Raw genomic sequence first — 26,149 nt, forward strand, 5'->3', positions numbered from 1 at the left:
GGAAAAAGTCATTTTGAGAACCCTGTTGAGATGTCTGGCCTAAGTGTTGTCTTTACCTGTAAACATACCTCAGAACAGGAGTTGACAATGTGTTCTGTCAGCAGATAATTTACATTAGTGTTCTGTACAGCCTCCTTATCAGCTCCCAGTGAGTTTAATAACTGCATACGTCAGTGTTGGCAGAATCAAATTATTTCATTTATGTAAGGGCCTCACCCTATGAATTTGGAAGGTCCCATTAATTTACCTGAAATTCCAGAAGTAGGAATGAATGACAAAATTCCCAAGTAGCAAAATTTTTTCACGGCAGAAAAATAACATGCTATATGTTCATTTGCAGAGAAAGGTGACTGAAGTGAGTTATCTGGAACTGCACTTGGTTATGTACATAAAATTAAGGATACACTGTAATTCAAAGGTGCAGTGTTTGGTTTCTATAAAAGGCATAAAGGAAACGGGTAGAACTGGAGTTGCTGCGTCACAGAACTCAGGTCTAAGTACCAGACATTTACCATACCAGACATGGTATGGGGTGTGAATGTTACCAATATCAAAGTGTATCAAAGCAGTATCAAAGGCTGGGAATGGAAGAGAAAGACAGCAGAGCAGAATTGTCTGTTTGGGTTATCACATTTAAGCAGCAGCTTGTTAGGTTGTTTTTCCCTTTCTATTGTAGGAATTTTATTTTGCCTTTGAAACACTAAAAATTGGTTGAAATGAATATTGGGGTTGAGTGAATTGTTCTGATGTGCTGTATAAGGAGAAACCTCTTTGCAGGTGACAGGTTTGTGTGTCTTGCTCATATTCTCAGAACAAGACCAGTTGCCAACATCTGAGCAGATGAGAATTTTCTGCCTCTCCAGATCAGATGAGACTGCCAAAGCAATTTGTGATTGGAGATTTTTTCCTTCACTGTAGCATGTAATATACTTTACTTATGAGGTACATAAGGGATCCTATCTTTAAAAATAAAAATCCTGCTATTGACAGGTTCTTCATAATGCCCTTCAGTTAAGCATCTGCTTTGATAGGAGTCTTCTTTTTTATAGTGTGTTTAGGAAAGGAAAAAGTTAGTGAGTTGATATTCAAGTTGTGCAAAGAGTGATTGAAGAACTGTTTGTTCTTTTGCACTAATATATTTAAACTTTTAACTGTGATTGTGGATGCTTGATTCTAAACCTAAGGGATACTTTCTTTTCTGATGTCAGTGTTCTTATGTCCGAATGAGATGTGATTACACCAAATTCAGTGAATACTTTGTCCAAATGATCTGATTATTTGAGCTGCCAGGTACTAGCTCAGGTTGACTTCACAGTTATTCAGCACACACAAAAAAAATTACTTTGAATGTTTGGGTTTTGGGGCCTCTACTGCATGGAATATATGTTGAAAGTTTTTTGATCTGGTTTAAAGTAAGAGAAAGCTATAACAATAAATTAAGAAATAATCTTGATATGAAATGCTTTATGAATAAAATAAGATTCTTGTTGGTGAGCTTCATGGAGGTAGTATTCTTTGAGCAGAGGTAGACATATTTATGCTGCTTTAAGGAACATAAGTATGATTTTCATTGCAGTAAAGTGATACAATTTATGACTAAAGCTCCTAAAATAGCAGTGGGCTATCCTTTTTTCAGATAATAAGATGGAACAGTACATTTTTTATGAGAGAGGAGGAGGAAATAAGAAGGAAGAGAAGATTAAAAATCAAGTTCTTACTCTCTCTTACATGAATATTCTAATTTACAAAATTTGGAGTTTGGGCGGGGGGGGGAGTAATTTATTCAATAACATGTAATCTCTAAGTGTAAGCATACATATTTGTAGACTCCAAGCAGGTTCTAAGACTTTTAAAAAGTACATTATTTAAAAAAAAAGAAAAAATCATTTCTGTGTAGGGTAGGGTAGAAATGCCATCAACTTGAGTCTACTGATTCCATTTTTATTGCTCAACACTGCTACAGTTCATAAAATTCAGTTTTACAGACTATTAGCCCATAATGTGGGTTATGTCCTTTGGAGACTTATGTTAAAGATAAATGCAGTAGTTCAGAAAGATCTATATTGTAGTTCTGTGAAGAGGGTTCAAGAATTATTTAGGTACTTGTTACTGTGTTCCAAAAGGAGAAAAGGGGAGAAGTTACCATTGGCGATGAGGACAGGAAAGGAAAGTAGCAACAGAAGAGTCAGTTGATCATGAAGCAAGTGCCTTAATTTCCTTTGAGGTGAGGAAAATATTTTATCATAACACTACTGGCATTGAAAGTTTGGGGTTTTTTCAACTGTTCTTGACAGAAAAAATGGCATCTGCATTAGTGGTATATGCTAACACTGTTTTCACTGCATCGAGTGGCTCTGTTGACTGTATCTAGAACACAGGATTGGGAAAGAGCTCTGTTACCACAAGCAAATGCTTATTATGATCCTGTATAAAAAAGTGATTGGTTTTCATCTTAAATCTACTGATGCTCCCTTATTACCTCCCATGGAAGGTTGTTCTGAACTTCAGTGCTATGAAATTAAAATGCATTTATAAGCTACATTTATTAGTGGTCACTGCTTATTCATTTATTCTTGTGTTGCTGTCATCCCAAAGCTTAAGAATATCTTTCCATTCTCAACTTTTATCCGGCTACACTGTTGCAGGAGTTGTATCTCTTCTTTTGGGTTTTGGCGTGCTGTTTTCCCCTCTCATTCAAGAGATATCTGATCACTATGACAATTACAGTTGTCTTTGCCTGTTCTTCAGTGTCGTGACTAACCTTTGAGGAATTGCAGTATAAATTGCACAATTAAATACTGTCTGTCTCAAAAGCATGCCTTTTATGCACTTCCTCACCTCTTTTGCTCTCTATTTAAAGCAGCTAAAAACTTTTACAACTTGTTTCAGTTTCCTAACCCAGATTTATTTCTGACATTTGTACAACAAAATGTACATGCTAAGCTAGAATGTTCACTATCAAGATGGTGTTGCCATACAAATAGTAATTTAATGATATCTTAACTATAAAACCACAAATCATATTTCATAATTTTTGTAGATTCAAAACACTTTTCAGTTTGCATAATACTGAAATAAGGCTGAAAAAGTACTGCATTCTCAAAGTCAAATTGAATGAAATTATCCTCAAATTCAGCTGTAATTTTACCTTAATGCATTATAATTCAGATGTCAGCTTTTTCTTCCATAATTTGATTCTGCTTGGCTATTAAGATCTCTCAGTACTTACTCTGTTTTATTGCTCTTAGATGAAATAAATTAAGCTGTATAGCAATATAAAAGATAATATTCATTGTTATAAATTTGGCATTTACATGAATGAAACATCTTAAATTCCCCCTTCATCTGTTTTAAATTAAGTATGAGATTTAAATCACTTGTTCTGATTGAGAACAAGCATTGGAAATGAAGGGACTGTGGACAATCAAAAAAGCACACTGAGATTCTGATCAAGGCATTCATTATTGTTGGCGGGAAACAACATTAAACAATAATTGATTGCACTCATGTAGAGGGTAGAGAAACCTGCCATGAGATATTATTATATTCATAGTCTGAGAATGATTTTGAACAGGTGGGAAAGTGTGAGTGACAAGCACAATATTTTGAATTGCTCAGGTATGGTGGTAGCTAGCTCTTGTAGGAAAAGATGCCTTAGATCATTGTGGGTTTATGAAATGTGTAATAAATTTGTATTCAATTTTAGATACTATCTCCAATTATTGTTGCTTTTTTAACTAGGGATGTAATTGTATACCTAATTTTCATCCTAAAATAATTCGTTTTAACACTGATTCTATCTCATTCCTGATTTAATTCTCATTATAATCTCACTAATACTTTTTATAGGTAGAGAAAAAATGCACGTAAGTAAAAATAAAAATGTTTGGCCTGAAACTGTTCTTAGATTCAACACTCTTAAGTTAATATATGCTAACTCAGTTGAGGATACTGTTTACTTCAGAATAACTCCATCATTACTGAAAATGAAACCTCTTCTCTTGCAGACAGGCTTCTATCATGCAGTGTGAAATGAGAAGGGGAGACAGCTTCAGTTGTCTTAGTTTTAATATGTTCTGTAAATTGCCACATTTTGAAAGACTGTGATTTAGAATTTTAGACAAATCAGTTACTGGTGATATATTTTGGATTCTAGGTATAATCCCAGTGACAAGTTGCCTTAATGAAAACAAATATGTGCAAAACCTGTTAGCTGCCTCCCCTTTCCAACTTGTACATCATTCCTGATGTGCAAAGAATAGTAAACATGTTTCTTTTAAACAGAGCTAGTGTTAATCATCTTCCCATACAGTGCATCTATCCATTACCACTTCTCAATGCCTTTCCTGACTGTAACAGTCTTCAATTCACATTTTCCTACAACCTTAGTTCTCTCTTCTGTTGTGAATTTTTTGCTGCTCAATGTAACGTATTTTCTTTCTTCCCCGCCTTCCTTTCTCCTCCCCCCCCCGCCTTCCTTTCTCCTCCCCCGCCGCCTTCCTTTCTCCCCCCCCCACCTTCCTTTCTCCTCCCCCCCCCCCCCCCCCCCCCCCCCCCCCGCCTTCCTTTCTCTTCCCCCCCATCACCTTCCTTTCTCTTCCCCCCCCCACCTTTCTCTGGAAGATCCTAAAATTTGATGGTCATGAATCCCCCTGTATAATTTTGGAGAGAATATGTCATCTCATCAATGACAGAATCACGTAGGATTACAGAAGGGCAGGGGTTGGAAGGGACCTCTGGAGATCATCCAGTCCAACCCCCCTGCTAGAGCAGGATCACCTAGAGTAGGTTGCACAGGATGGCGTCCAGGGGGTTTTTTGAATCTCTCCGGAGAAGGAGACTCCACAACCTCTCTGGGCAGCCTGTTCCACTGCTCTGTCACCCTCAAAGTAAAGAAGTTTTTCCTCATGTTGAGATGGAACTTCCTGTGTTCCAGTTTGTGCCCTTTCTTTTAAAGGAAACTAGAAAAGCAAAACGTGCAGTTTTGGAAGGCTTTACTAGCAGAACTGAAAAACTTGTGTTGATGATATTTCTTGTAGGTCACTCAGCAACCCAGTTTTCTCTGTGCTTTCCTTAAATCTGGTAAAATATTCAATGAAAGGTGAAAACAAAAGATTTATGGAACTGCATATGGTGGGGCTTTAAGTGAGGGGGTCTGTGTGAGCTACAAAATTTCCTGAAGGAGGAACACAAAGTATATTCTTCATATGCTTTTCAAAGTTCTTATGCGTAACAAACTTTCTTGGGAAGATGTACAGAGCAGTAGTAATTTTTCAGGCTTGGTCTTTGTTGTGTTGGTAAAAACTATTTCACGCTAAATCATAGAGATATATATATATACACACACGCACACACACACTGGATACATAGATATGTTGATAAATGTACCTAATGAACCTCATGAAATTCAGCAAGGCCAAGTGCAAGGCCCTGCACCTGGCTCAGGTCAGTCCCCAGTATCAATGCAGACTGGAGGATGAAGGGATTGAGAGCAGCCCTGCGGAGAAGGACTTGGGGGTACTGGTGGATGAAAAATGGCGTGCTTGCAGTCCAGAATGCCGACCATATCCTGGGCTGCAACAAAACCAGCATGACCAGCAGGTCGAGTAAGGTGATTCCACCCCTCTACTCCACTCTGGTGAGACCCCACCTGCATCCAACTCAGGCATCCTCAGCACAGGAAGGACATGGAGCTGTTAGAGTAGATCCAGAGGAGGGCCACAGAGATGATCAGAGGGCTGGAACATCTCTCCTGTCAAAAAAGGCTGAGAGAGTTGGAGTTGTTCAGCATGACAGGAGAAGGTTCTGGGGAGACCTTATTGAGGCCTTTCAAGTGTGTAAAGGGAACTTGTAAAAACCAGACTTTTTACCAGGGCCTGAAATGACAGGACAAGCGGCAATGGTTTAAATTGAAAAAAAGGTGATTTAGATTTGGTATAGGGAAGAAATTCTTTACTGTGAGGGTGCTGAGGCACTGGAACAGGTTGCCCAGAGAAGTCGTGGATGCCCCATCATTGGCAGCGTTCAAGGCCAGATTGGATGGAGCTTCAAGCAACCTGACCTAGTGAAAGATATCCCTGCCCATGGTAGTGGGGTTGGACTATATGATCTGTAGACGTCCCTTCCAACCCAAACCATTCTATAGTTCTATATTTCTATGATATACTGGATAGCCTTTCCAGACAAATTGAGCATTTTCACTATGTTCTAGTCTTCAGATAGGGGCAAAGAATAATTTTAAAATTATTCCCTCTTTTTTTTTTCTTTAATAGAGTATTTCATCTCCATGGTCATGGTGCTGTTTGTCTCCACATTTTCTGGGCTTAAAAATTTCAGACAATGGCAAAAAAGGAAAAAAAAAAAGTTTTGAAGAAAAATGTTAGAAAACGAAATTTAATTAAAACATTATTTTTGCAGTAATCATTCAAATATAAAGGTTCACATCTCTGCAGTAAGAGTGTGGATGTAGTATTATATGGTCTATATTTGGCATTGCCTTCAAAGTCCCTTGGCAGCACTCCAGCAAACCTCAGTGACATTCCCCTTGCATCAGTGGGTTGTATAACAGGTACTTGAGTTTCAAGTAGCCCTTTGAAGGGGTGTTTTGAACTAAGTCACTGAGTGCTACTGCATTTCCAGCAGTAGTGATGCAATGCTATACCTGCCGAGTCATCATGCCCAAGACATGTTCGTTTCAGATTGGTGGAAGTCTCACAAATGCTTTCCACCTTCATGTGTATGAGTTACACATGACAACCCCTTGTTACAAAAAATACTATTTTCAGTCATATCAGAAGTGACTGTTTTTACTTTGCACTGGTTTAGCAGGAAGGTTTTTTTGTTTAATTATTTTTGAAAAGTATTAGTACTATGCTGTTAGGTTCCAAAATTTTTTTTCTTCTGCTGGCTGTTTAAACCGCTGTGGACTAGGAAGAGAGATACTGAAAAATGCTCCCTGCATCATATCCAAATAACCTCTTGCACTCTAGAAAATTTGAAAAAAATCCTAAAATAGTATAGAAAAGCAGTCTTTTTGCTTTCTTTTCTTGTGAAATCAGAAAAAAAAAAGTTTGTTTTCTTTAATTAGATTATCATATAGTCACAAAAGAAGAAAAGGGGGTAACTATATATTGTTGAATATGAGACCAATTTTTCAACAGACCAGGCATAACTGTTTACTACATGAATGATGGCATTCTCAGATCTATTTTATGCTCTTCAGTTATCTTTGAAATTTTAATCTCTGTGTGTGTGCATTAAAAGTATATCATTCAAAGCTCAAAGTCTGTATATAGTAGAGGTGAGTACTCTGTGCTGTCCAATCTTTTAAAGCAATTTGATCTTTGGTTAGATAGTCAAAACTTATTTCCTGTCAAGTAAATGACAGGATGTTGTATATTTATTTGTTGATAATGTTAAAAGTATTGCAAACCTGATTATTTTGTAAAAACAATTGAGCCTACGTGTGGATGTTCCACTGTAGGTAAAGAGACCAAGATTTTCAAAGCTACCAATTATTAGCATGTACTTTAGCTTGACAGCCTGACCTAGCACCTGTAAAATGTTCATACTGTGAAAGCTTGGTGCTTGACACCATAAATTATAAATGAAGTGCTAGTGGAAAAAGTGACAGACTGACTCAGTGAAAAAGAGAATTACAAAGCTGAAAAACATTAAACTGACTGGCTGTGTGGATATTTAATCAAAGGAGATAAGAACCATTTTATCATCATGAATATAAACTTAGGATATCTCTGGGAATATTTGTCATGAGTGGAACAACTCTTCTTTCCACTAAGTTACATTTACTTTGGTATATTTTTGAGGCTCTGCATTAAAAAAAAAAAGAAAATACTTAATATAGCCAAATGTTAACCTCATGTTTTCTGAGTTGCCTTTATGTTCCTTCCTGGAAGGTTTTTTCATGAGAGTTCTGCTAAACTCTTTTTCTGTACATCCTGGTCACTTTCAGACTACAGCAGTAAGGCCAACTCTATTAAATATTTCACTTCTAAAGTAGATAACTTATCAAGCAAATGAGATGCCACTTCAGGAAGTAAAGGAGAAAAACTGATCATTTTGTTTGAGAGCATTGACACATTTGAAAGTCATGACTGCTTCAGCTTTGATATGCCCACAGCTTGTGGCTTTACTGATGACTTGCCTTAACTGCTGACAGCTAAAATCATTACTAACCACATCACCTTAACAAGCAGAAAAAATACAAATGTAGGCTTGATAGCCCTCCCCTACCCTTTTTGTCTCCTGCTTTCTTAGGTCATTAGGGAGATGACGGAGCGAGCATGTCCTTTTATTTGAATATGAAATGCTAAGTTCATCCTGCTAATATGGCATTGGCATAGATCTGTAATGGATAATAATAATGTCCTGACACTTCTGGAGGCTCATTTTTGTGACTTGTGGATAAATTCTGAGTGGTAGTTCAGACTGCAATGATGCAATAGAGGGGGATTGAACAGATATGCTTTTCCACCCTCTGTACCACTTCATACAGACATTGTTAGCATTATTGTTAGCTTGGGAAAGCAGGGTGGTCAAGGTCTGCCATTTATGGGCTATATGACCTCTTTGTTTTCTGTATTGTAGCTTTTCTGCCTACAAACTAGGAATGACCTGTTCCGTTTTATGATGTAAAAATATGGACTGAATGTAGGTAAACTCTTACTTGGCTGCCTACAGTTAAGAAGTTATGCTGAGCTACAGAAGTAGTGGAAGAGAGAGAGTAGTACAGAGCCTTTGGCTTCAGCAGATGGGTCTATGCCACTGCCAAAGTGCCTCCATTTGTGTTTCTTGCCTGGAACTTCCCCTACTTTTGTTCCCATGTCTGATTTGCCTGTACGTCAGAGTTTCAGACTCCTGATTCTTGCTCTCAGCCTGTCTGAAGCAGCATGCTCTGCAGCTCTCACTGCACCTGTGAGAACATGAACCCTCAAGGGTGCTGCCAAAAAGCCTCAACTTGTTCTTGAGCCAGAGATTCTCGAACAGCTCTTATTGGGGCTGTGCTGCCAGTCAAGCACAAACTCTTTTTAGTTGCTTCAGCCTTTGTACCTCTCCTAACATCTGTCTATTCTGTTCCTCTGAGTCACCGAACAGCTAATTTTTCATTATGGTTATTAAGTAACTACTTGAGTAAGCAGTGGCCATCTGTCTTCCCAGTCTCCATTTGTCACTTCATCAGCTATTCTCTTCAAAACTTCTTTCTTTAAAGGGGCTGTTGTGGAAAAGGTCTGTGTTGATTCTGGTTCTCACTCCACTTGAAAAGAGGTGCTTCTGTGTCAGCCTCCGCAGTTATGCATGGAGCAAAGGCAACAAACCTTTGCAATATCATTTCATCCTTTACTAATACAGAGCCTAGGTCTGTAGAGGCTGGATCCGTGCAGCACAAGAAAGAACGGGTGCCTGGGGTGGGTTTGATTATCCCCATGAACTCCTGTGGGAAGTTTCTTCCCATCTTAAATAGGAAATCCCAAGAAATGCAGAGTATAGGAGCAATAGCCGTAGAATTATTAGCTTCATAATTAGTCTGACTGACAGTTATGTATAGGTGTTATTATACTTTCCAAAAGCTTTTGTATGGTTTTTGCATTTACAGATGTTGTTGCATAGACTTTTTGTTCATTTTATCACCACTCAAAAGAGAAAAAAAAAGTATAGCACAAGACATAAAAGCAAATGCTTGTAAGTATGCAGAATAGAAAGGATTAACAGCGAAGTGGAGAATACTAAATCTAGCATCATAACTCCACAAACCAAGTCCAAATCTAATAGGATTGACTTCAACACACAAGTCATTTGTACTCTACCAGTGCAAGGAAAGATAAATCCATTTGTCTGAATTTCACTTGTTTCTAATTTCCCTAATGAAGATATACTCAGGTTAATAAACAGAGCTGACAAGACTGTCAGATATTCATGTTCATTTAGAAAAATCTGCCCAATAATCTACTGTTGACATGAACATGATGGTGAATTGAATATCAATGAGCTTTTTCAAGTCAGAATGAAAATTACCACATAGGGCAGCTGGGGTCCTATCATAATTTTGTGACTCCTATTTTTATAAGCTCTTGACCTCCTTATATCTCACATGTGAAACCAAAAGCTTAGGAAAATAATACAGCTATGTGACATAAACCAGCTCTGGTGTTATTTTCTGGACCTGTGAACAGCAATTATTTATCTCACTTCATTTTAACAGCAATCCTTGATGAAAAGGAATATCTTAGAAATGAAAGCTGAGTCGATGGTTAAGAACACACTGTTTCCCTGGTATCTAACTTCCCTTTTTTTCCCATCTCATTCTTTGTGAGGAGTCCACTAGAGCAGAGCAGTCTGCTTCTACCTTCCAGGACTTAATTTTCACTTCGGTGTTCACTGCCTGCCCTGCAGGGCTGCCATTGCAGCGCTCAGCCCCTTCTGATGCATTACAAATGTAGGAATTCATGCTTTCTGGCTCATCTGTGGATTTGAGAACCTCCTCCTGTCTTACCCCCCCGGTTGGAAGTGCAGTGTTCAACTAAATCACTTTGAAATCACTTTGACACTGCTCTTAGGGAAAAAAAAAGTCTGTATTATAGGCTAGGAGAGGTAGGATATTAGCTATTCACTCTCCATTCCACAGTTACCTGAGGAAAACTTGGGGATTTATCTATTTCTAAGGTAAACTCATTTCTTTTAGATGTGAATATGCTTTCTCTTTTCCTCAGTAATTTTATTTTTTCTCATGTTTGTGAACAAGATTCACGTTGGAGAAGCAAGCACTTATGTAGGCCTCAAAATACACAATGTTTACAGTTGTCTTAGGGCAAAACAACTTGCAGAGCAGCAGAATACATAGTTAAGATCTGTGTACAATTTGGGATTGTAACTATTATCCCAGAAAGATTTCAGTGCAGAAATTGTCACGTATTTCTGCACTGACAGGTACATTTTCTACATGCTTGGTTCATTTGGTGCCACTGAATGTATTGGGATGATTCCCAAGGCTCCACTTTGTATTCATGAAATGAAACATGGAACCTGTCTTACCAGAAAAGACCATATCTTTTACTGACTGGTGTTACATGCCTGTGACTGTTAAATTGTTTAATTTCTCCTCTTTCTTTGGAATATTTGTCTGTATTATGAATAGGGATTAAAGTTGTGTGATAAGGAAACACTTTGATACTGAAAAAAGAAAGTTAATGTGTTATCCCAGTAGAATAACCATTTAAAGACTTCTGTCCTTCATAAGTGGCTTTAGAGAGACATTCACCATCAGAGTGGTTGTATATACGTGTGCAGAAAAACCATTAAAGTGTGGGCGGTTGCATCGGTGTGGAGGTAAGAGAATCTCTAGTTACACTCCGCAACAAGGAGCTCCTGTTGTAGGTTGTCATGCAGGGAGTCTTTTCTCAGTTCTGTTGTAAAACAGCAGTAAAGGTAATTTTTCTTTCCTTCATTCACATGATTATTCTTTTTTGTACACAAGAGAAATAAGTTTCAGAAGATGCTTTGTGCAGAAAGCTGGCACAAAGATTTCATACCTTGGCTTAAATAATTATAAAGGCTAACGGTTGGCCAAATAGTCTCTGTTTTAATTGTACTGAGACTACTTCAGGAGAGAACTTTGCCTGCTACATGATGACTAAGCACAAAATCCCTTCATTTAAACAAAAGCATATAGGCATAATTGACCAATTTTCAGAATTAATCAGTTGTTTCTATTTTGTTTGTTAGTTTTTTGGTATTTTATCACTACTCTAAGTAATTTTAATGCTATTAAAAACAGGCTACAAAAATAATGGGAAAAAAGGAACATAAAATCTTACTATTATTTCTTTTGAGTGCAAGGATTCTTACTTCCTGAAAATAAGTCTATCCATCTCGGGTTTTTTTATCCTACTATGTCTTAAGCTTCAACTTTATAAAGTAGATATTTATATTTGTCCAGTATTTCAAATATTTCCTCATCCTAAAACTAAAAAATTGTAGGTGGCAATCATGTCATTTATGGAATGAGTCCTCCTGGGGGCTATCACAAGTCAAATGAAGCACATGAGTGGGAAAAGCCAGCACGGATTCACCAAGGGCAAATTATGCTTGACAAACGTGATTGCCTTCTACAACAAAGTAACCTGCTTGGTTGATGTGGGGCGAGCAGTGGATATTGTCTACTTGGATTTTGAGGCTTTTGATATGGTTCCCCACAGCTGCCTGCTAGAGAAACTGATGCGTTATGGTCTAGACAAGTGGTCTGTGCAGTGGGTGGGAACTGGGCTGACTGGCTGCACCCAGAGGGTGGTGGTAAATAGCTCTTTTTTGAACTGGCAACCTGTCACAAGTGGGGCACTCCAGGGACTGATATTGGGCCCAATGCTGTTTAATACCTTCATAAGTGATCTGGATGATGGGATCAGGTGCACCCTGATGAAATTTGCAAATGATACCAAATTGAGTGGGGAAGGGAACACTTCAGAAGGAAAAGCCATCTTGCGGGAAGACCTAGATAGGCTGGAAGAGTAGGCTAACAAGAACCTTATGAATTTCAGCAAGGACAGGTGTAAGGTCTTTCACCTGGAAAAACATAATCCAGGAGTGCAGCACAGACTGGGATCCACCTGGCTGGAGAGCAGTTCTGTGGAAAGGGACCTGGGGGTCCTGGTGGACAACAAGTTCAATATGTGTGAACAGTGCTGCGGCAGCAAAGAAAGCCAACAGGATGCTGGGTTGCATCAACAAGGGCATCAGCAGCAGAGATAAAGAAGTTGTCATCCCACTCTACTCAGCACTTGTCAGGCCACACCTGAAATACTGTGTTCAGTTTTGGTCCCCGCTATACAAAAAAGATGTGGTCGGGCTGGAGAGGGTCCAGAGAAGGGCCGCAAAGATGATCGAAGGACTGCCATATGAGGAAAGGCTGAGATAACTGGGTTGGTTTGGCCTTGAGAAAAGAAGGCTTAGGGGTGATAAGAAGACCTTATCACCATGTTCCACTATTTAAAGGGTGGCTACAAAGAAGATGAACTCCCTTTTTACAAGGAGTCACATGGAAAAGATGAGGGGTAATGGGTGCAAGTTAATCCTGGGGAGATTTTGATTGGACACAAGAGGAAAGTTTTTCACAATGAGAACAATCAGCCATTGGAATAATCTCCCCAGGGAAGTGGTGGATTCTGCAACACTGGACACTTCTAAGATTCAGCTGGACAGGGTGCTGGGCCACCTTGTCTAGATGGTGGTTTTGTCGAGATGGAGCTTTTGCCAACAAAGGTTGGACCAGATGATCCTTGAGGTCCCTTCCAACCTCGTATTCTGTGATTCTATGATTTAAAGTAGAGGTATGACAAGATGCAGATATGTTCAATGGGCTATGAACTGTTATAAATTGTAAATTATAAAAATTGCTTATCAGAGCATTTTGACAAGTGTTTAAAGTACTACAATTGCATATTTTACAATAAAGTGGCATAGGGAAGGAAGTAAAAATGCTCTTGTTAAAATAAGAAATGTTCCTGGTTGGATACTTTAAAGCCTAAAGTTAATTTAAAGCTTGACAGCCTGTAGCCACAGACTTGTCACTTTTTTAAAATCCACTGTCCTGCTTTCAGAAAGGTAGGTGTTAAAATACTAAAAATAAGCCACAGTAAATGTAATATGCAACTAGATGAATATATGTTCTAATTATGGTCTTTTTGTTGTTGAAATAATAGGTAAGGACTATTGTCTATTGTTCCCTGAATATGAAAGCCAAGGGCTTTCTCCAGAAGGGCAGACTTTTACGACCATCTGTCAAAATTTACAGTGATAATTTCAACAGTCATTTCTAGATAAGGAAGATTTAGACGTGAAATAGTCCATTTACAAAGTCTTAGAAGATGCTGGTAAAAGACAAATACCTTAATCCCTTGGTGCTGTAGAAGTCATAAAATTAATTAGGCCTATTTGTAGAATTTTGAGTGTCAAGTATTGCTGAATTAATTCATATTTAACTTTCTTTATAGAGACATTGGAGGTGCCGAAACACACGTTAGATTATTTGTTTACAACCTGAGTATTTTTTCATCCTACCATGGCTTGCATGCCTTGTTATTTGGAAATAATTTTAAAACTGCATTTCTGTTTATGCAAATGTAAGTTGAGTGGATGTTCATATAACTCCCCTTACCACAGATATAATCGTATATGATGTTCATGACTTGTTCTTCTAAACTAATGTGATGGTACAATCGGGGATCAATTACATAGCACTAATAATGAATATAAAAATCTGAATGGTTTGTGAAGCAAGTGGCTTATTTCTTCTTTCTACCTTCATAAACTGTGAATGCTGAAAAGTATGTGGAGTTGAAAAAAATTAGTATTTGGCAAATGAGTTGCAAACAGAAAGGAATACATAAGCTTGCAAAAGTGATATGTAATGAGTATAATAATCAGCTTTGGTTTTCAATATGTCTTATCCGCTTAATTGTTCAAATGAAATACTGTGTCATTCTGAGGTTCCATTAGTTGCTACTTCCATTTCACTAGCTTCAGGGGTTTGACAGTATATGGAATAATGGTACTGAAGATACAGCTGGAATCAATTGCCTCTGCCTCCATCAGTTATCTCAGTAGGTACAAGAACGATTTTTTTCATTTTAAAAAATTGCATAAATTAAATCTCTCAGTGTGGTATCATCTTATGATTTTAGGTAGCAAGAGCAGAGCATCTGGTTTACTGATCTTGCTTATTTACATGGTACAGGCGCACAAAAATATGCATTCCATAATCCAAATTCAGTGAAGTCTTCCACCAAAAAAAAGCACAAGAAGAGAATAAATCAGAGCTTCATCTTGCTTTCTGTATTTAACATTTAATCCAGTGAGATTACTCTGATGTGACTGAGGGGTCTGCAATGGTTGGCAATGCTAATAATAATGCAACATGAGAATAAAGGGGTTCATGTTGATTTTTCAAGTGAAAATGGAAGAAAAGCAATGTGACAAAGGATAATGTAAAACTGAAGCTTTTGGTATGAAAATGTTGGCTTATATTCTGGTGAGAGATGGAGCAGTAGGATTACAGCAGCCTTCTGCTCTCAGGAGAACGTGCATATTTGCACGTAGGGTACAGAAAGGATAATTATATTGGCTCCTGAGTAGCAGAAGCACTATGAAAGTGTAGGAAAGCATAAAATGATATAGCAAAGAGCATAAATTTTAATTTTGTTTAAAAAATGATCTTGCTAAGAAATAGGTAATAAGGTTCTCTAGGAAAAAAGGTTGAATAAAAAGGTGGGTAGTGGCATTTTATGCAAAAGAACCGCTGTTTGTTTCAACCTTGTTAGCTCAGAGCCACAGGATTTGAAATTATATCTATCCAGGTATTAGTAGGGAACAGCGAGAATGAAACAGATAACTGAATCAAATTATAAAATAGGGCAAGTTGTTCCTTAAGCATCTGTATGTAATGTATGGAAGGAAAAATGGTGCTGGGGGGGAATGAGTTTTTGAAGATGCTCACTGGAGACCTTATGTAACTAGGAGTAAAACACCACCAAGTTAGGCAGTTATTCAGCATAAAAAATATTGCACCAGGTCTAATAATGTTGCAAACTTCTTAGGACTGAGAAGGTGAATTTATCAGGAATGAGATGTTGGGTTTTGTATGTGAAAAATTATTCTTTTCAGTTCTCATTCATTAGAGAATTCTAATCATGTGTTTGCGTGAGTGCACAAATGTGAAAATGAAAAAGGTGAAAGTGGAAATTCCTTTATAAAATTCTTGATTGGGAAATCATTGATCCATAAAAAAAAGTCCAGTTTTGGATAACAGCTCAGCCTACATTAGAAGTAACATGAAAGCAGAAACTAGAAATATAAACAATTCTAATAATTAATGGAAAGGAGAGGATACATGCATAAATCAATACACGTTAGAAAATATGAAGTGTAGAAAATTGAAAATAGAAGCTAAGTGAGTTAGGTGAAAGCCCAAGTCTCACAACACTCAGGATAATGGGAATTTCTCTATTGTATTATGAATAAAAATGTTTGTGTGAATGGCATTGAGCTAATTTTAGATGCAGAAAATAAGGTGTTCAGAATTGAGAAAATTAGAAATTAGTAATTTATTCACATAACATGAAGAATATGAAATACTCCCCATCTGGCATAAATAGTTGTCTTGCAAGAGTCCTGAAAGAATTGGCTGAGGAGATCTCTGGGCTACTGATGGTAAATTTAATGAGTTTGGGGACTCAGGGAATTCAAGAATATTGGAAGAGCGTAGGTGTTAGAGTACTGGTTTGAAAAGAAAAGGGAAGCACCATTAACCAGGTAACTAGATTTTTATAAAAATCACAGCATTGGAGAGGATTCGAGAAGTCATTTAGCTCCCCCCCCCCCCCCCCCCCCGCCCTCTACCCCAAGGCAACATGAGATTCTGTAGAAACCAGGTCTGACAGTGTTTAAGGTGACTGGAAAGCCAATAGTGGAGATTCCCCAGCTTCCCAATTAGTCACAACTATCCCTCTTCTTTACAACTGCAGGGGTAGTAAGGATTTTCCTGAAGTCTAACATAAAACTCTTTTACTGTAATTTAAATCCCTTCTTCCTTTTTTTGCCATTAACATAGAGAACAGATTATTCTCTTCTGCCTTACACAGCCTTTTACACACTAGAAGATTATTAGGGGATGGTTCTTCTAATGTAACCTCCAAGGTAAATGACTCCAGTGCACTCAGACCTTCCAGAGCACAGCCTTTGTAGAGATCTCATCGTTCCTATTGCTCTCCTGTGGTGTCTTTGCAACTGATCCAGGTATTTTTTGAAGGAAGGCACTGAAAACCAGACACAGCACTGCCACTAAAGGCTTACAAATGCTGAAGAGAGGGGAAGGATTACTCTACATATTTTGCTGGCTATAATCCTGTTTATCTCAGTCAAACAGCATTGCCAATATTTGTTTACTATATGATTTGCTATGACTTCTATATACTTTCCTAGCAGAATTACTATCTAGACAGGTGGTCCTCATCCTTTATTACTGCAACTCGTTAATCTTGCCTGAAACAGATAGCTGTTGCATGCAAAATAATGGAAATGCTGGAAATGGATTCAATTGATACGTATGTAATGAATGCCAGTTTCATTTGTTTTATGGAAAACAGGCCTGGTCAAAAAAATCCAAGCATTTAAATAATTTTTTTCCCAGTTGATTACATGTTAATTACCAAAGGTAACTTGCATGTTGCATATTTCCCTCTTCTTTCTGTCTTCCTCAAGCAGAAAAGCCACAGAGGTAAGTTTAGATTTTGTAAAATATGACAAAATATCACAAAGTGTTCTGGCAGTAAAAAGCTTACCAAGTTTTTTAGTAAATGGATTTTAAAAACCTGAGGTCTAAGAAACCTTACAGTAGTTTTCAGTGACTGTTAAATCACAGAATTTGACATATTCCTTATACACCATTCAAAATTCTAACTGGCCAACATTTTTTGTTAGTAATAGGGAAATAAATATAAAATCAATAGCTGACAAAAGAGTAGTAAGTAAATAAAGAGGATGTGCAGACAGGAAACAGCCTTTATCACTTAGCAAAGGTCAGCCCTTAAAAGTAAAACTTGTTTTAATATAAAGAAATGGATCTTAGTACATCCGAGAATGAAAATGCAACCAAAACTGAAAAATAATGATGAAAAGGAGTGATTCTGTAAAGGATAGTGATATTGATAGACTAATAACTGCCTATGAGTGCAATGCTGCAGTAAAAAATAGGCTAATGTGACCTAGGATGTATAAACAGGACATAAAAATAGGCAGGATTCTTTATCTTAATGTATATTGTTACAAGGAATTATTTCAGAATACTGCAGGTGATCCTATTTTTAAAAAAGAAAAAGACAGTAAAACCTGAAAAATTGTGCAGACACTTCAGAAGAGAGCAACAACTCTCTTGGGGACTGGAAGTGGGAGACTTCAGAAGCTCAGAAGTGTGTTTATCTTATAAATATAAATGATTGCAGTCAATAAGTAAGTTCTCAGAGAAAAAAAAAAAATGTGCCTGTTTTGCCTGTTTCCGGGTATCATCTGCAATGTCTGCTTACCCTTCTGGAAGTTACTGAAATTTTCCATCTTTTATTTGGGCATCTTTTACCCAGTGCAGCGGAGAGATTCTGCACACAGGACATCCTGAGTAGCTCCCGAGTGCGAAGCCGCAGAGCAGACAAACAGGGCGAACGTGCTGCCAGGCTGAGCAGCAAACGCTCCCCACTCCCGACGCGGGCACCTGGCGAGTCTCTGCTGGCCCAGCAGCTGTCAGCCGCGTGGCGTGCGTTGGAGAGAGCTGGTCTGCGTCTTGACAAGTTGTCTTCTGCTGAGTCTCGGCATTTTTTCTTGGGGTTTTTCTGCACTGGTATTTTTCTGCAGCTCCCTGAGTTACTAGTGTTGTCTTAAGAAATTAATGTCTGTTTGTCGTTCTATTTTCCTGGCAAGTCTTTGGCTTACCCACTATAGAGGTAACAGTGAAATGTATTAGTCCACAATGAGAGAGGTTAAGCTGGGTGATCTGATGGCCTATTCAGTTGTTGGACTATGATTCCATGCAGTAAGTTGGCTGAAATCCTTTATTCATTTAAAACTGTTAGGTCAGACTGTCTGGAGATGTGTAAAGAAAGAAGAAGAGAAAAGAAACTGGTGAAATGAATGTTTGGAAGGCTTTTTCCTTGGTTTTACAGACAAGATTATAGAGTTCATCTTCAGAACAGTATTTTGGAATTAGAATTAAAATTCTACACTATCAGTCCTCAGAGCTCTGCTCATCATAATTTTAAATAAAACAGTTCCCTCGGGAATGGGCAAAACCTCTGAAAAGATTAATTTCAATTGTAAAGTCTAATAATAGCAGTGTAAGGTATGTCCAAAAAAAAAGGAAACTGGAGCTTAATATGGCATAATGAGTTACAATCATGTAATATCTATTAAAGTATGTACTGGAAAACAAAGCTAAATGCTTTTTAAATTCTAAATATGAACTGTGCAATTAACTAAAACAATAGGTTTACAGCTGTATGTTTAAGTTTGTATATTATTGTTGGGCAAGTGACAGTATCCCTAGCTTGGTTATCTAAGGAAGGACATGCAAGTGCTAAATCTAAGATCTTTTTATCCAAAAAGATTTTTTGAAGAATCTTTGAGTTAATTTTGAATCGTGACATGACTTTGTAATGGCAGACCTGCACTCTGTCACTCCGCAAGTTTCATGCTCTACGTCACCTCAAAAACCTGCCTACTACAAGGGGAAGTTGGATGTCAGAAATGTCAATAACATTGCTCTAGTTGCAACCAATTTATTTATGGTTTTTTTCAAAATTATTAACTGCAGTAGTTCCAGAAACACACTTTTGCTTCTCCTGGCAGTTAATGGTTTGTCCATAATGGCCACTTTGGATGAAGTCTCGTTTAAGAGAAATGGGACTTTTTATGGCATCTAAAGGAGTATAAATAAGTAAACATCAGGACAACAGTCACTAAACATAGGTTCCTGGTTCCATTAACTTTTGAGGGAATTTTATTTTGTTTTAAGCATCATATGTGTGGCGTCCACCATCTCTTTTTAGTCCCTTTGCATGTGCATTTCCAATTCATTAGAAACTTTCTGTAGTCAGAGGAGAAGCGTTCATTCCTGTGTGTAGTTCAGATGTATACATGTGGGCATTCCTCTTAGTCTGGATTTTTTTGGTAGAGTGAATTTTCTGCCAAGGAGCTATGAGGTGGAAGCTTCTTGGCAGTGCAGATTTGTCTGCCATCAGGTCTGTGCTTCTGGGGCCAGACTGCTTCTTAATTACCTCATTTAAAGATAACTTGGGTATCTCTGTCCCACACTGAAGTCTATCATGTAGATATCTCCAAATCACTGAAGTGTGAGAGGATTTTATTACTTTATCCGTGTCCTCATTTGTATAACGGGCTCTGTTGATTTCACCGCTTTAATGGGGTTTGTATTTCTTTGCCATAAACATAATGTTTACTTCATCTGCCAGTATTTGTACATTTTTGATTTATAATTATTTTATGTCTGTTAATACAAGTACTGTTGAAAACAGAGTATTTTCATTTTTATAATTTTCATTTTTGACTCTGAAAGTGATAGTTCTAATTCTGGTTAGTAGTCATTTGTTTGTCTGAATTCTCCAGTTTGAGGTTCTAACAGATTTGGTGGTTATAGGTGAGCGTACAAGACACTTGATATGTAAAACGTATCAAAAATTATATTTTAACAAAACTCAGTTATTTGATGGGGATCACTTGGTAAATGTATACAAGAAAAGTTATTAGATCATGGTTCAACTAAATTTAAACTTAGCATATTTCAGTGATGAATTTACTCTAGTTTTTAATTTTTTTAATGTATAGCTTTGAGCTTTCAAGTAGTATTTGATTAATTTGGGCAAGGAATTAATTAATTCAAGCTCCACTGAAGAAATGAATTAGTTTTCCTTCCTGTATTTTGGGTCTTGTTCCTTGGAAGTAATAGTTCTGAATAACTGGATGATGTTTATTAAATCATGGTCCTGCTACCACAAAAATTGTAAAACTGAAATAACACTTCAAGCACCAACACTGTTTGTAGAAGCAGGTAATTTCTGCCTGTGGATCCATAGGTTTAGCAGTAATAAATAGTGTTTTTCATTTTATTATTTATTTAATTTTGTGTTAAAGAATTAAAATATAATCAGAACAGCACTTGACAGGTATCAAGATATAACCTCAGCTGAAAACCAAGTCTATTTACAAATAGTCCATGTTTTCTGCATGGAGAGAGGAGGGGAGGAGAGATGGACAGAAGAAAACAAACTCCTGAGATGAACTGAGATAGTCTGAGAAGCCAGCTGAGCATCTGGTCTTCTCTATGAAAAGGAAATGTCTAAACACAGTGGCTTAATTTTTTGGAGGTTACAGTTCCCCAGTACATTATAAATTTACATAGGAAACTGCTGCATCACAGGCCAAATGGGAAGACTCTTTTCTGACTCTTCAGCAAGAGTATGGTAGCCTATTTTCTATGCAAATAGAAAATACTATGACAGCTGTAAATCACAGCTTTGTAAGTAAGCAGAAGGCAGCAATAGTCTCACTGCGGACAGTGATTCCATTTTTTGGAAATAAAATAAGGCTTGTAAAAGTTTAATTTATCTTCAAGTTATTCACAAAGCTTCATGAACTGGTGAAGTGATGAAGAAGTGGAGAGCAGAATACTCCTCTTTGTTGAATATCCTTTTTAAAATGTCATTACTTTCTTCAAATAAATCATTAAACTTTTATTTGGTTAATGTTGAGCTTGTTACCTGACTGCAAAATTGCTGATAAGACTATTTCAGTTTCAGGTTAAAAGTCAACATACATTCAAATATAGAGGAACTCTAATTGCCACTGATACAAAAGCCCAAGGAAGGTCCTAGGTCAAGTTTCCTCTAACAAGCTGGAGAGTTCACGCAGTTTCCATGCCAGTGTGCCTTTTCCATAAGGCAAAAAAATATGACCTGCCTTCTGCTGCTGCTGTACTGCTTTATAGAAACGTATTATAGATAGCTGTACATTGATTGTTTGGACAGATAAGAGGTAGAAAATAGTGTGCAACAGCAGAAAACCCCCAAATATATGGATAGTAGTGTCACGTTCCAAACTAATAGCTTCATTTTTCTCCATCATCTAACCACCCTAAGAAGAACTGAAGTTTGTGGGCTGTAAGGAGGAACTTAGCATTCAAAACACACTAACTGGGTAGTTAAAATAAACTGCCCTATACAATGTTTAATTGTATGTTTAAGTCCTAATTTACATTTCTTAAATTAGAGGGTCAGATTAAACAATTCCATTAGAGGGCAGTAGTACATGTAGGTACAATGTTTCATGTACTAAATATTTAGTTTACAGTCAGCTTCCTTATCATTATGAGCTGTGTTCTGTATAATTTTTACATTATTAGTGAAAGGAAGAGAAAAAAATGAAGCTAATGTAATTTAACATATTAAAAGAATGCAGAAACATTTTGTAATATACAAGTACAATAATGCATGTCGTGTCATAGATTAAAAAACTAAAACGAATATGGCAGAAATGATGCAAAATACATATAACAGCTTTCAGCACTGTGATATTCCAGCTAAAATATCAACTCTAAAATTGTTAGTCTTTCTGAATTATACAATTTGTATACTGTATAGCTTTATTTCTGGGGATTTTTTCTGGGATTTTTAAAGAATATCTTATTTTTGAAACTCTGTTTCTCTTTATTTTATTAGTTTTAATGTGTAAATCCAAGTGCAGACTTCCTAGATTTCCAGGCAAGGGATTGCAGAAATGTGCATGGTTATTCAGGCACCTTTTAATGATTAAGCATTGGTAGTGTATTGTGATTTGCCAATGATTTCTGCAAAAGATTTAGGTTTTGTATGAGTTGTGTCTTCTGAAACATTTGATAAGGAAATGTAAGCCTAAAATGAAAGCCTAAATGTTTAGATTTTGGTTTTATTTATACGCAAACATTTTAATTGCTTTATGAGCTTTAAGCAGATGTACCTGGCTAATATGGCTAGTTCAATTCATAGCAGTTTAATTCTTTACTATGTTGTATACGTCTAATCCAAGCAACACTGCAAACATACCATTTCTTTTTCCATTTTCAGTTGTGTTACTTGATACCACAGCTGCCCTTGGAGAACTAGGATGGAAAACATTTCCTTTAAATGGGGTAAGTCACTCACCATTTTGGTTTTATTATCTTGATTTTGGCATTCTGCTGCTAAGTGAATGACTATTATACCTGGGTGGGTATTCTTGCAATATAGACTTGTCAGAAAGATTTTAGTTGTTCTCAGGACTGGAGCAGCCTGCTTTTTAAGTAGGAATAACAGATGCGAGAATGACATGAGTACACATTATTATGCCCTTCTCTTGCTTTTCTGAGTGTTAAGAATGTATCTTACTTTAAATCTGATTGCAACTGTTACACATCATAAAGTTCCATATTAAAAATTCCTATGCTGGAGGAATATGTTATGACTACATTTTTTGTGAAATAAAAGGAAAAATCAATTTTGATTTTATAACTTGAAACAAAACTTTAATGATATAAGTGAGGATTAATATGGACTTTAGCATCTCGTAAAATGGTATCAGGTTAGCTAAATCAGAACATTATAAATATATTAATGTCATTAGACCAGTTTAAACAGAGAAAATATTTAAATAGTTTTGGGTTTTTTCCTACACTGACCCTTCTAGATTAAAGTTTGCTATTACAATTTAATGTACTGTACTGTTAGTACAGATTGCCAGGAGGCACTTGACATCATTGCATACAGAGCCCCAGGGTCTTAGGGGTGTTTGGTATACTTGGCAATGGTGTGGCCAGGAGAGCATGGGGAAGAGGAGCATTTTCACTCTTTGAAGTTCAAGTGGCTATGCTTCCCAAACCCATCTTCTCTTTCCAGCCAGCATAACAGAATAGAATATCAGAGTCAACTGTAGTTTAACTTTTTAATTAACATACAGCATACTGGAGCATTTAACATCTATTGTATCAGCTTCTAGTTCTGATGTCACTGTCCATAGTGTATATCACTTATTTTTATGTTCGCTGGCATTATCTCTTAATTCTTGTGTATGAGGCATATAATTACTTGCTTCTCTGAAACAAGCTCAGAAAATACTGTTTTTCTGAGTGAAAAATCTTGTTTCATTTTTAGTTATTTTATTTCTTGTGATCTGTTCCAGAAGGAAGTAGAAATTGTCTATCCTCAGCACCTTAATAATCCATTTTTATAAAATGCCTTCTGTGCCTCTGCCCTCAGGGATTTCAAGCAATGTGACATTTCTTAATCTCAGCCTATTTTCAACTTCATGGATTACTCTTTTTCAGAGTTTTCTAGTTCTTTGTATTCCTAGACATAATTTCAGTCTGTTACAGATACTTCTGTGTTTTTCATTTTGTATGCAGTCTCATGCAATCTGAGTCATAATTCTGAAAGTTTTATTTCCTTCAAAAATCCTAGACAAAGCAAATACTGTCATGCACTATGATAAGAAAATACAGCGAGGAATTTTTGCTTTAGCAAAACCCAAATACTGTCATACACCATTATGAGAAAATACAGCAGGGAATTTTTTACTCTAGCTTTGTGATGAGCTCCATTGAATTGAACAGGGTGGCTGGTTTTTGGAAAGCACACAAGATATAATTTCAGTTATTCTGTAAATTCTTAAAAGGTTTACTTACTCCAATAACAATAACCACAATATAGAAGCACAAAAAAACCTGTATTCAAAGTTGATTTAAAACAACTATTACAATATATCTATTTTGGTTGGTCATACATTCTCTTAACACTAGTTTTGCAGCATATTGAGGGTTTCAGATGTCTTAGGACCTTTGCTGTGCTTCAGGAATTGGCAGCAAGTACTGGAATAAAAGGAGTTTACGTTTGAGTCAGTACTTGGGATTCAATTATTAGAGAATTTCCCAAATAAGTACAATTTTTTAATTTTTTTTTTAAGTAGCTAGAGTAAATATGTGGGAGAAAAGCGGTTGGTAACGTGAGGAAAACATACAGAATAAGGCTTCCAGGGACATAAAATAGGCAGAAGAGGCTAGAATGAAATCTGTGAGAGAACCTGAATAAATTCAGTATGGAGAGGTAGTTAAGAGAAGTGTGCATGTACTGTTAACTCAGGAAGAAAACATGCCCAAACTGTTGATGAATTAATCCAAGTTATAATTGGGATGTGCATTGCAACAAAGAAGTTTTTGAACAAACTTTTTGGGAAGTTGTACAGGTGAGAATACATGATTTGGAGAAGCTTGATCCACTGAAGAAAGAGACTTTGAGATATTGGTCACATACAGCAGGAGATGACCGGATATGCCATCAAACAAGGTCCTCCGTTTCTCACAGTGAAATGAAGGAAAATGCCTTAGGTCAACCTTCCAGGAAAGGCTGCTGTGAGCAGTAGGACCTAGTGGCAATGCTGCACCTCTGAAATGGTGCAGAAAGAAGGAACAAATAAAAAACCGAAATAAATATTGGAGACAAATGACTTCTAAGAAATGAGTGTTATTTCTCTCACTGAGAGTTATGCAGAACTGCTGATTAAAGTTGACATTTCCTGATTTTTCAGAGTTAGTGTCATTCTGACAAACTTCATTAAAAGACACCAAATGTGCATTTTGGTTTAGATATTTGATCATATTGAAAAATTGCATAAAACTATTAAAATATGAGAGGTTACATTACTTTGGCTTATAAAATATTAAAGACACTGAAGTTAAAAACTGAACTGGAATGTATATCTAAATTGTTTCTATTTAAGTTATTCTGGGATCCTCTACCTTACACAAAGGTAAGAAGAAAATTGAGCTTACAAGTGCTCATCTAAGTAACAGAATGTGACATTTGTATGCTTCTTTGTGTCACTTTTGTATGCAATCTCTGAAACAATTAACATGAACATTGGCCTTTTATTACTTGAGCCAAAATAAAGAACAGTAAAATTGTTGTCTTTCTGAATCTTGCACAAACATCAGAGGTGTTGTTTTATGTTCACAGTGCTATTAATCTGAGTTATTTATCTGTCATAATATAATTCAGAATATGGCTTAATTATTGTTGTGATTGAGATTATCACTGCAGAAATAACCTATTTTGTCCCATGATGGGCACATCAGCACTTTCCTTGTTCCTGGAGGAAAGTGACAGATTTTGGTTTGCTTATGCTTCTGGTAGAATTTTTTGTTCAGATACTGTGTAAATCTTTCATGTTACTTTAATACAACTTTTTTTTTCCCAAAAATATATATGTATATGGTGTTTACGTGTGTAAGAAAAATGTCATTGACATGTGGTTACTGCTCTGAAAAACATTTTTAAGGTTAGGAAGATGGGATGATAGGTTTTTTGAGACTGATATTAACAGAAGTCATTAATTTACTGGCATACTCAGTCACGAAGAATGTTTCCATTAAATTAAATAGCAACTGAAATATTAATGCTTGGGATTTGGGTAATATTGAATATGCCTCAGAGATTTTAAACTAACAGGCTAGGGTGAGGTAGGAGAACAAATTAGGAGGCATTCTTTTGGAATTTGCAGAACCTTCATCTTCACC

The 26,149-nt window shown here is 36.8% G+C and overlaps 1 protein-coding gene across 8 annotated transcripts in view; it reads left to right on the forward strand.

Annotated features, from left to right (window-relative positions):
• The window catches only part of EPHA6 (EPH receptor A6), a 511,564-nt gene that overhangs the window by 15,996 nt on the left and 469,419 nt on the right, over positions 1–26,149 (forward strand). For 7 of the 8 annotated variants that reach the window (XM_075768276.1, XM_075768293.1, XM_075768260.1 and 4 more), the window contains exon 2: positions 22,671–22,735. The exons of the other annotated variant lie outside the window; for it this stretch is intronic. In XM_075768276.1, the coding sequence (XP_075624391.1) occupies positions 22,671–22,735 (65 nt within the window). The remainder of the gene's footprint in view (positions 1–22,670; positions 22,736–26,149) is intronic. 8 annotated transcript variants of the gene reach the window in all.

Source organism: Balearica regulorum, chromosome 1 (assembly GCF_011004875.1).
Source record: "Balearica regulorum gibbericeps isolate bBalReg1 chromosome 1, bBalReg1.pri, whole genome shotgun sequence".
In the NCBI taxonomy this organism is placed as follows: Eukaryota; Metazoa; Chordata; class Aves; order Gruiformes; family Gruidae; genus Balearica; species Balearica regulorum.